The sequence below is a fragment of the Tenrec ecaudatus genome, chromosome 12 (genome assembly GCF_050624435.1).
Source record: "Tenrec ecaudatus isolate mTenEca1 chromosome 12, mTenEca1.hap1, whole genome shotgun sequence".
NCBI classification, from domain to species: Eukaryota; Metazoa; Chordata; class Mammalia; order Afrosoricida; family Tenrecidae; genus Tenrec; species Tenrec ecaudatus.
The window spans coordinates 34,946,296-34,957,458 of record NC_134541.1 but is presented as its reverse complement, the minus strand read 5'-3'; the positions used below and the strand labels follow the sequence as shown (position 1 = coordinate 34,957,458).

Genomic DNA, 11,163 nt, shown 5'->3' with positions numbered 1-11,163 from the left:
AATCTTCTAAAATGAGTCCCCAATATAAAGTTAAAAATTAAACTTATTGCTGAAAGGAAAGAACAGTTCTAAAAGTTAAATTTAGTACGGGAAAGGCAAGCTCTTCTTAAGGGTGGTGGTGGTGGTGTGTGTGTTCAGGCGCTGGATCCAGGGTCCTGGGATCTACAGTTCAGGGGAAAAAAAAACAAAAACGGGAGGAAAGGCGGGCCAGGTCAGTGAGGTGTGGTCTTTCTCTCTATAAAGCCTCTTCCCACCTGCGGGGCACTTCTCAGCACAGGCACCCGGGTTTCCACAACGCTCTGTTTCAGCATAGGCGGTGCGAGAAGGCAACCACCTGTCCAACTGGGATCTACCTCTGTCCGTCCCCAGATGTCCAGAGAGCAGAGAGGGAAGGAGCCAGCTGTCGGTCTCTTTGCTGCCTGCATGGCCAGCCACCTAGGACTCGCGCTGCTGCTACTGCTACTACTACTGCTGCTGCTGCCGCTGCCGCTACCTGGTGAGCATCCGCCTTCTCCCTTGGGCCTTTTCATTCCCACCTGTTCCACGGACCAGCTGGAAGGGCTAACCGCTAGAGGGTGATTCTAGGAAAACCCAGGAACTCAGGAAGAATGGCGGGCAAGGATGGGTGTGTCTGAGGACTGTTTGAGGGAGGGGAGGACTCTGGCAGCAACCCCCAAACCCCCCCCCACACACACCAGTGCGTGAGGCCCCACCTTTCCATCATTGGGTCCCCCTGCAGGCACCCCCTGCCAAGTGCCACATATCTGCCCCAGGGCTTTCCTTTCCTGGCTTTGCCCCAGGCTCCCAGTTTTCCTACCCTCCCAACACTCCCTGCCTCCCAGTGCCCTCCCCGCCTTGCACCTTCTGTTCCAACTGCTTGGTCTCCCTGGCCTGTCTGGCACATCGCGGAGGGAAGGATCACTTTGCCGGTGGGTAGATTGGAACCTGGCAAAGCTGAAGGCCAAGGAGCTTGTCGGGGGAGTCGTGAGCGCCGTTTTGATGGTAAGGGTGAGCCAGGCAGACAAAGGAGCTGGAGGAGAGATGGGCAGGTGTGGCCCAGGGACTGGCCCATCTACTGGGTCCTCCTCTAGTACCCTCGGCAAGCTCCCCGCGTTCGTTCTCCCGTCATTCCCACCGAGCGGAAAGCAGGAAGCAAAGGCAAGAATTGCACCGACCCTCGTTCCCCAAGCTGAGCAAGACAATGTCTGTGCCCAAGGGGGGCCCTGCTGCGGGAGACTCTCAGGGGACTCAAAGGGGGCACTCTAAAAGGTTAGGGAGGTGCGAGAACTGGCAACCTCCATCCTCACAGAAAGGGTCTGTGGGGGCAGGGAGAGGGAGGGTCAGACGTCCCAGAAGAGGAAGGGGAAGGGGGGTGGCCACTGTCCGCAGTGCCATTTCTGTGCCAGAAGGCTCTATTCCCGGCCAGGATGCGTGAGGTAGTTCTGGGGAGGTTGGGGGCGTATCAGCCCCATGGGTCCCTGATGTCCCGCGGGGGCCCTGGAAGCAGGCTGTCGTTCGTTCCCGAGACGGGGGGCCGGCCGTGCCCTCTGTGGGCCACAACTTGCCCTCCTCCTCGGAGTTGCGTGTCAGGCCCTCCGTGGAGGGCGTGGACGGGGTGGCGGTGACGTGAGCACCAGGGTGCCCCGGGACCCGCAGCCTACCGGCTCCTCCCTGCCGCCCAGGGTCCGCGCGCTCGGCCGGAGGGAACCGCTGCGTGGCCGCGGCCGAGGCGTGCACGGCGGACGCGCGGTGCCAGGGGTTGCGCACCGAGTACGTGGCGCGGTGCCTGGGCCGGGCCGCATCAGGGGGCTGTCCCCGCGCCCGCTGCCACCGCGCCCTCCGCCGCTTCTTCGCCCGCGGGCCGCCGGCCCTCACCCTCGCGCTGCTCTTCTGCCGGTGCGCGGACCCTGCGTGCGCCGAGCGCCGCCGCCAGACCTTCGTGCCCTCCTGCGCCTTCGCCGAGCCCGGCCGGGCGAGGCCGTCCTGCCTGGAGCCGCTGGACGCCTGCGAGCACAGCGGAGTCTGCAGGTGGGCGGGGCGGGGCCGGGGCGGGCCGGGGGCGGGACCACCCCAGCTCACCGCCCCGCCCCGCCCCGCCCCACTCGCAGGCCCCGCCTCCGGGCCTTCCAGGCCTCCTGTGCACCGGCCCCGGTGGCCCCGGAAGGCTGCCCAACCCCGCAGATCCCGCGGTGCTGGCTCGCCTACGCCGGCCTTGTGGGTACGACGGCGGGAGCTGGGCATGGGCATGGGCGGGCCTCTCCATGGGGCTGTGCGCGTCGGGGCATGACCCCGCCTCGCGGTCCCCACAGGTACCATCATCACCCCTAATTACGTGGACAACGTGAGCGCCCGCGTGGCCCCCTGGTGCGACTGCGCGGGCAGCGGGAACCGGCGAGAAGAGTGCGAAGGCTTCCGGGGGCTTCTCACGAGGAACCTTTGCTTGGGTAAGGGGCCTCGCCAGAGCGGCCTGGAATCCACCCATCCATCAGGTTGGCGCTTACCGTCGACTCCCACCCAAGTCGCCTGGCCCCGTGGGAGCCCATTGGGGGGCTCACAAAGGCTGCTCTCTCCCTCAGCTATCGCCTTGTCCTGTCCTTGGGGCAGTGCGCACCCAGCTGCCTCTGGAGACCAGATCCTAGACTTTACGTAGAATCCTAGGGTGGTCCTGGGACCCCTGCGGGCAAACAGTGGGGAGATTGGTGTAGTGGGTGCGGTCGAAACATTTCCCGGGTCCTGGAATTGAACGGGGAAGATCCCTGCTTTGGCCACTTAGGAGGTGGTGCCAGGCCCCACCCATGACTCTGCCTTTAGTCTCGGGTCTGGTTAGCTCAGTCGGCCCACGCTGGATCTGGGAGTAAGGGGGCCTGAGTCCGTATAATTCCCCAGCCTGGCTCTCTGTCCCAGGGGCAGTCCTTGCAAATGCCCTGTCCTCCCATCCTTGTTCACGGGGGCATGCCAGGGGCTACACAGTTTGTCCCCGAGGAGCTGTGTTCTTTGCCAGGGCTTCTCACTTGTCCCACCTGGATTCTGCAGACAGGGCCATAGAGACCTTTGAGAGCCAGTGGCCCCTATCCCTGCAGGACTCTCATCAGGACCTGCAGCAGGTAAGTGCAAGGCAGAGATTTGGCAATGTGACACGCCTGGGTTGGTGGTCTACCAGGTAGAGACAGGCTTCAAACCTCAAGCGCACAGCTCTGCTCCCTACCCTCAAGGTGCCCTCCTCAGGATGGTTTCTGGAGGGGAGCTGGCATCTCTTCATGCTCCCAGCCCTGGCTCTCTGGCCCCTGCTCTGACAAGAACCACAGACAGCAGTCAAGAAGCTCCTCTCTGCAGTTTCAGGGCCATGGCTGTGGCCTACAGTACCACTGAAAAGGGACAGGCTCGCCCTCCACATTAGCCCTGGTCTTCTCCCTGGCTTCCTTTTGCAGATGTGAACACCCCTGCCCCTGCCTCATGGAAGGGGCCGCGGGGGTGCCCCTGACTGCAAAGCCCTGCCTTCCCTCTCTGTCCCTTGCTCCATCGCCCTTCCTCTTTGCACCAGCCATGGGATCCTTGGGGTCTTCCAGAGGGCAGAGAAGGAGTGGGTGCAGGGAGAGAGTCGCTTTGGATATGAAGCCTCCTGGGGCGAGAGATGATTTAGGGGAAATTTGATTCTGTCCATGTAATGCTCCTCCATCTTGGCACCCCACACTCCCCCACCCCCCACACAGAGTTCCCCCACCATAACTGCTGGCCAAGGCCAGCCCAGCACCAGGATTGGCTAGCTAATAAACCCCTGTGCACAGAAGCTGACCTTGCATTGCTGTGGTCTGTCCTGGGGTTGGATACCAGTCTGCCGCAGGAATGTGACCTCAGAGAACCCCACACCCCTCTGGGCTCCAGCGCCTCTCTACAGGCTGCTGAGCAAAATCAGCAGTCAGGTCCTGGTGGCAGGAATTGTCACTGCTTGTCGCTGTTGAGTTCATTCCAACTCCTGGTGACTGGGAACCTGCTATGTGCAGGGTGCAGGACTACAACTCTATTTTTTCAGAGCTGTGATCTTTTGAAAGCAGCTTGCCAGCCCAGTTTTCTAGTCTCTGATTGGAACTGCCAACTTCTCAGCTAATAGTAGTTGTGTTGTCTTAACTAGCAATCTCTATATTTAAGACTCACTGCAATGCTACTCAGAACTCACAGACAAAATTAATGATTAAAGGGTTTATTAAGGAAGTTCGCAGGTTGTAATACAAGTGAGAAATGCTGAGGATAGAGTTATTCATCAGGATATGCTACATCATTTTTGCCCCAAGGCTGCCAATAGATGTCCAAAGGGAATACCACTGTGCTGTAAGTCTCAACCCAAAGGTATTTAGCTCAAGCCCTGTGGGTTTGCAAGCCCAGCTTCCTGAATTAAGTGCTTAGAGGCATTCCACTTCAATAAGTCTCAGTCCAGGGGCAGTCTGCTCCACTTCTGTTGGTCACCACCTCCAACTTCCCCAGTTAAGGGCCCAAAGGCATCTCCACACTGTAAGCCAGCCTCCTGCACAAAAACATTCCGTTAGACCTGCTCTGTGGGTTGGCAAGTCCATGACTCTGTTCCTCCTGATTTTTGGCTGCTCCTGGGATGGTGTAGCTGTCTTCTGGAGCTGACTTCAGGAAGTTCACTGGGCAGGTATCTCAGGTCCAGAGGATGCATTCCATTCCTGGCTCTTTCTGGCAATGAGATCCCTCTTCCTGCTTCTTAGGCGGCTGTTTTATGCATAGCAGGATGGCACTCCAGGGGATGCTATTTAGAATTCCACACCAACCAACCAGAAAACAAATCCAAACTCACTGCCATCGAATTGATTCTGGACTCATTGTGACCTTTGGAGAGGGTAGAACTTCTCCTGTGGTTCATGGGACTAGAAAGCCCGGTCTTTCTCCCGAGAGCAGCTGTTGGTTTCTTTCTTTTAAAAATTTTATCTTATTGGGGCCTCTTAAAGCTCTTATCACAATCCATACATATATCCCTTTTGTCAAACATGTCAAACAGCTTTGTTGCCATCATCTTTTTCAAAATATTTTCTTTCTACTTGAGTCCCTGGCATCAGCTCCTCATTCCCCCTCCCTCCCCACCAGCTGTTGGTCTCTAACTGCTGACCTTGCAGTCAGCAGCCCAGTGAGTAACCTCTGTGGCAACAGGGCTCCTGTAGTCAAAATGCCTCACAGGTGAACCCTATCAGTATCGTCCTTTTTACCAGGCCCACACAGGGAGATGTTTGCTAGAGAACCACATTAAACAATTGACTACCCCTGCAGTAGTCTCTGCTTACCAGTTTGCCCTCCTCGGGGGCTCTTTCATTGGCCACTGGTGTCTAGTCTTTCCTTCGTTATTAGTGCTCGGATTTAAGAAGAAGAAGAATCCCAGCTTCCTTTGCAGCTATCGGTGGCGCAAACCTGGCCAAGGAGTAGAAGCCAACATGAGGCTTCCAGGAAAGTTTTCTAAATAGGGATGTTCTCACCTGGAGCCGGTGGAGGGATTCAAGGAATTTAACAACTGGCTCCCTGCCCTAATGATCATTTTAAGTATTAAAAATATTATATACTGAATGGTAGTTTATTATTTCATACATCAAATACTTAAATAAGAACAATAAAAGAAGTACACAAAACTAGATTCTAAGAGTTTTAAAATATTAATGAAAAAATATTAAATCATACCTGACAAAAACAATAAAACTGTTATTGAAGACATTTCCACGTTGCTTCTCGATTGCTGTCCTCACTTGCATCATTCTTTGCTTTTGTCCAAGATTCATTGGCTGTGGGATTTATCATTACCCATCTTTTCACTGTAAAAGTAGGAACTCATTACATTTTTTTCTTAAAGAGGATCTCATTACTTGAGAGATAGGCCAATTAGACAACCATCATTGTGTTTGCTATATTAGAAACAGTTGCATGACTTCTCTGAACTAATTATGTTCATCTTTGAAAGCCCCTCTGTTGCTTCTGTTGAATTTACAGCAATTGTTCTGATGATATTTTGAGCTCTTTGAAGACTTTCAGGAATTGCATAATTCACTTATACTAGCTGGTGGGAATTTGGGGTGTAACACAAAGCTGAAAGCATGTCACCCCTCTGTTTGGCACTTCCCCCCTTTATGTTATATGTTTGTTTACGGAAGTAACAAACACAAAGGAATAAAAAGGCAATGTTTCATCAAGTGTAATGAGTTTTATGAATTGAATCAATAAATAGTACAAGCAGAGTTCCAGCTAAGGTCTTTTAAAAAATCATTTTATTAGGGGCTCATACAACTCTTATCAAAATTCATACATACATCAATTGTGTAGAGCACATTTGTACATTCGTTACCTTCATCACTCTCAAAATATTTGCTCTCCACTTAAGCCCCTGGCATCATATCCTCATTTCCCCCTCCCTCCCCAGTCCCTCCTCCCTCATGAACCATTGATAATTTATAAATTATTATTTTGTCATATCTTGCCCTATCCGATGTCTCCCTTCACCCACTTTTCTGTTGTCCATCCCCCAGGGATGAGGTCACATGTAGATCCTTGTAATGGAGACCGCCTTTCCAACCTACTTTCCTTATGCCCTCCCAGTATCACCATTCACACCACTGGTCCTGAGCAGATCATCCGCCCTGGATTCCTTATGTTCCCAATTCCCATCTATATCAGTGTACATCCTCTGGTCTAGGCAGACTTGCAAGGTAGGATTGGGATCATGACAGTGGGGCCGGGGAGGGTGGGGGGGAGGTATTTAGGAACTAGAGGAAAGTTGTATTTTTCATTGTTGCTACATCGCACCCTGACTGGCTCATCTCCTCCCCAAGACCCTTCTGTAAGCAGATGTCCAGTGGTCTACAAATGGGCTTTGGGTCTTCACTCCGCACTTCCCCCCCTCATTCACTGGTAAAATTTTTTGTTCTGATGATACCTGATACCTGATCCCTTCAACACCTTGTGATCACACAGGGTGGTGTGCTTCTTCCATGTGGGCTTTGTTGCTTCTGAGCTAGATGACTGCTTGTTTACCTTCAAGCCTTTAATACCCCAGACACTATATCTTTTCATAGCCAGGCACCATCAGCTTTCTTTGCCACATTTACTTATGTACCCATTTATCTTCAACATTTGTATCAGGTAGGTGAGCACACAATGATATGATTTTTTATTCTTTGATGCCTGATAACTGATCCCTTCGGCACCTCATGATCACACAGGCTGGTGTGCTTCTTCCATGTGGGCTTTATTGCTTCTGAGCCAGATGGCCTCTTGTTTACCTTCAAGCATTTAAGAACTCAGATGCTATATCTTTTGAAAGCCGGGCCCATCAGCTTTCTTCACCACATTTGGTTATTCACCCTCTATGTCTTCAGTGGTTGTGTCTGGAAGGTGAGCATCATAGAATGCCAATTTAATAGAAGAAAGTATTCTTGCATTGAGAGAGTACATGAGTGGAGGCGCAATGTCCTTTTGCTACCTTAATACTAAACCTATAAATATATGCACATAGATCTATCTATCTATCTATCTATCTATCTATCTATCTATCTATCTATCTATCTATCTATCTATATTTGCTTATGTACATGTCTTTATCTAGACCCCTATAAATGCCCTTTGCCTCCCAGCTCTTTCCTCTATTTCCTTTGACTTTCCTCCTGTCCCACCAGGGTTTCAGCAATTCCTCTTGGTTTCATTACCCTTGATCATGCTCAACCAGGCCTCCCACATCCTCCTCACTACCAATTTGGATCACTTGTTGTTCCCTTGTCCCTGGATTTATTAACACCACTACCTTTCCCCCGAACTCCCCCTCCCCCATGTCCCAGCGGAACTGTCGGTCCCATTGTTTTCTCCTCCAATTGTTCATCCAGTCTATCTTATTTAGACAGGTCTGCGGAGATAATAACATGCACAAAAACAAGACAGAGCAAAACCAAGCAACAATATACAACAAAACAATAACAACAACAAAGCAATGACAAAAAACAAATGAAAACACAACAAATAAGGAAAGCTTGCAGTTAGTTCAAGGATTGTTTGTTGGCCTTTAGGAGTGTTTTCCAGTCCAGTCTGTTGGGGTACCAAGCCCTGGCCCCAAAGTCTACCTTCAGCATTCCCTGGGGACCTTGCCGCTCTATTCCCTTGCTGTCCTGTTGCACACCCTTAATGTTTTGCCTCGGTGTGGCGGGATCTGATCGGGTGCAATTCTCACAGTGTCTCTGGTGTTGTCCCCTATAGAGCTATAGGTGAGTGAGGGGCATCATGTCTCATAGTAGGGTCGGCCATGCAGTCCTCTCTGTCGACTGGCTGGTCTAATTGGGAACATAGTCCTCACGGCCTGGTGGGCCAGGATGTGCTCCACTCTCTCCTCCTCCCCCTTGATCTGCTCCCGTGTGCTCAGATCATATATGTCCCTCTCCCAGAGCTGTAGATTTAGTGCCATCCTTTGAAATAAATTCTTCTGAGGGGAGGGGCAGGTGTCCACTTAGTAGTTGGGGCTGGGGCCCGCCCCCCAGACCTCTCCACTGGTTCCCTACTCCACGCTGGCATGTTGCATTCACATCTTGGAGCACTGGGTTGAAGTCTGGTCCCTCTTTCCCTGTGGAGACACAAACAATAACCTCCCCTTGGGTGAGTTAATGCCCTGTGCCCCCACTATCCTTTTCTTTATTATTACTTTTTTCCCTTTCCCCACCTTTTTAGTTGTCTACCATGTGAATCCTTGTATTTGGTCTGGTCCCTGCCATATTACCTGGTCCTCACCCCAGGACTGTTTGCATACTGTAGCTTTATCCCTATGCCCCTTTTGCATTTTTTTTAAAGCTTACCTCAGCAGCCTTTGATTTCTCTCCATCTTTAGTCAATGCTATCTTGAGGTCTGTTTTCGCTTTTTTGCCCTGTGGGTGAGGTTGTTTTATGTGGCAGTCTCTTATTTATGCTTGGTGAATGTTGTTCTTCTGCCCATACTGGGTCGACAAGGATCTTTTGTAGGGCTGGGCTTCTTCTAACATATTCTTTGAGTTTTTCCTTGTCTAGGAAAACTCTTACTTCTCCATCTATCTTGATTGATAATTTGCTTGGGTAGAGTATTCTTGGGTTTGCATTGTTTTCCTTCAATTTTTGGAGTATGTTACTCCACTCTCTCCTCTTCTTCATAGTTTCTGCTGATAAGTCTGAGCATATTCTTATTTGGGAACCTTTATATGTGATTGCTTGTTTTTCCCTAGCTGCTCTCATTATTTTCTCCTTTTCCTCAAAGTTGGATAATTTAACTATTATGTGCCTTGGTGACTTCTTCTTGGGATTCAGTCTAGTTGGTGTTCTTTCAGCCTCCTAAATGGTTGCCTGGTTTTCATTCATTAAGCTGGGGAAGTTTTCCTCCAAGAATTCTCTCACTATTGTTGCAGATGACTTCTTTGTTGTGTCTTCCTCTGGTAAGCCAATAATTCTAATGTTCCTCTTCATAGCATCAGACATAGCTCTTAAGTTTTCTTCAGCTTCTCTGAGGATCTTATTAGATTTTTGTTCGCATTTGTTAAAGTCTGCTTGGCTGTCCTCCAAGTCATTGATGCGGTTCTCTGCTTCCTCCAGTCGATTCTCGAGCTCTCTGTTTCTGCTACTGGTTTTTGTTATCTCCTCCCTAAGCTCCTGTATTTCCCTTTGGTTTATGGCTTTTATCTCCTCTATCATTTCATCCTTTATCTGTATTGTTTCCTTCATATCCTCTATGACTCCAAGTAGTATTCTGAAAGTTTCTTCCTGTGGCAGCTTAATGTCTGCTTCTTCTATGCATGTCATTATGTTCAGGACATCTTCTGCCATTGCCTTTTGTTTCTCCTGTTTTTTCATTGAGGTCGTTGGGGCTGATGGCTATTTGTGTTGCGTTGTTTTAGAGGATCCAGGTGCCATTTTCCAGGGAGTCAAAGAGCACTGGCTCTCTCTGGGAGACTTGTAGGAATGCTTCTTCAAACTGCCTACAGCTTATTTCACTATGGAATTAACCTACTACTTTATCCTCCTGTGGCTTCCCTCTCAGGGGAGTGACCCAGAAGGCTGGTGGGTTGCCTGCTTTGGTGTTGCAGAGGTTGGGCAAAGGTATCTGCAGCTGCTTGGAATGTTGAGGAGTGTTGGCTGAGCTACCTTAGGACCCCAGGCACACAGGCAGGAATTCTCTTATCTTTATGATGCTCTTCCTGTGTTCCAACAGTGCTGAATTTCCCTCTAAGCAACTCTCCTGGGCTGAATTCTGTGGAGTCCTTCTGGTATGTGTTACTCTGTCGCCATCTTCCCGGAAGTTCCCATCTAAGGTCTTATGTCTATGGACTATGGGTGCTTTGAATAAGCTGTGGCACAGATGAATATTACAAAAGAGTAACGAACATAAACTTGTGATTTCTACATTGGGTGGCTGCCCCAGCCCGCCACTCACATTAGAGAGAACCTCGATTACAAGTGCCATTGTAACAACTGGTTTGCTTAACTCAACAAAAAAATGAGGTTCAGTTCTGCTGAACTAGTGAGAACTGGTCGAATCCCACCACTGCCTGGAACCATGTCCATATTCTAGCCTCCAGCAGTGAGCAACCTTATAACACTGTGAACTTGTTGCACACCTAGACCACCTTCCTGGGGTCTTCATTACCCCAGAAAATTAATACCTTTCCTTTATGTGAGAGAATCTCACCCCACGTTTCAGTTGCTACAGCCAAACCCAGGTTCAGTGATCCAGCCCACAGCTAGGATGGCCCTTTTAGCCCCAACAGAGGGAGACAGGCACCTCTTTCTCCCAGCATTCACCAACTGATCCCAGGCAGAGTATTGAGGTTCCCAGAATGTACCTCTCTCTCCCTGTGACATTGTGGTGATCTCAGCTCATGAGCATGACCGGGGGTGGGGAGGGAATAGCAAAATTGGTCCACTGTGGCGACTTCTCTTGCTTCAGCAATTCTCCCAACCCTCCCCGCCACCCCCAGGCTTAACCAAATGAAGCCACTTGGACACCAGGCAATTTACAAAGGAAGAGATGTCTTTGTTGGTTTAAAGTCATAGTGGTCCCCATGCCAGGGTGAACATCTCCGCCTGGTGCGCCTGAGGTCTATATCCCTGTGATGATGCCTCTGCCAGCTGTGTCCACAATGATCACCCTCCAGACCCTCCCCATCC

General features: G+C 50.8%; 1 protein-coding gene across 1 annotated transcript; it reads left to right on the top strand.

The window, feature by feature from the left end:
- The first annotated feature begins 423 nt into the window (after positions 1–423).
- Positions 424–2,941, top strand: GFRA4 (GDNF family receptor alpha 4). Its single transcript, XM_075527970.1, has 4 exons — positions 424–496; positions 1,683–2,028; positions 2,109–2,218; positions 2,310–2,941. Exons 1-4 carry the CDS (start codon positions 424–426, stop codon positions 2,648–2,650), a joined length of 870 nt encoding a protein of 289 aa, XP_075384085.1. The 3' UTR covers positions 2,651–2,941.
- Positions 2,942–11,163: the final 8,222 nt, after the last annotated feature.

Excerpts from the sequence above, each read along its gene's own strand:
- GFRA4 (XM_075527970.1), top strand. The coding sequence starts at position 424 with ATGGCCAGCCACCTAGGACTCGCGCTGCTGCTACTGCTACTACTACTG. Across the intron at positions 497-1,682 it reads GCTGCCGCTGCCGCTACCTG|GGTCCGCGCGCTCGGCCGGA; the intron begins GTGAGCATCCGC and ends CCTGCCGCCCAG. Across the intron at positions 2,219-2,309 it reads CGCCTACGCCGGCCTTGTGG|GTACCATCATCACCCCTAAT; the intron begins GTACGACGGCGG and ends CGGTCCCCACAG.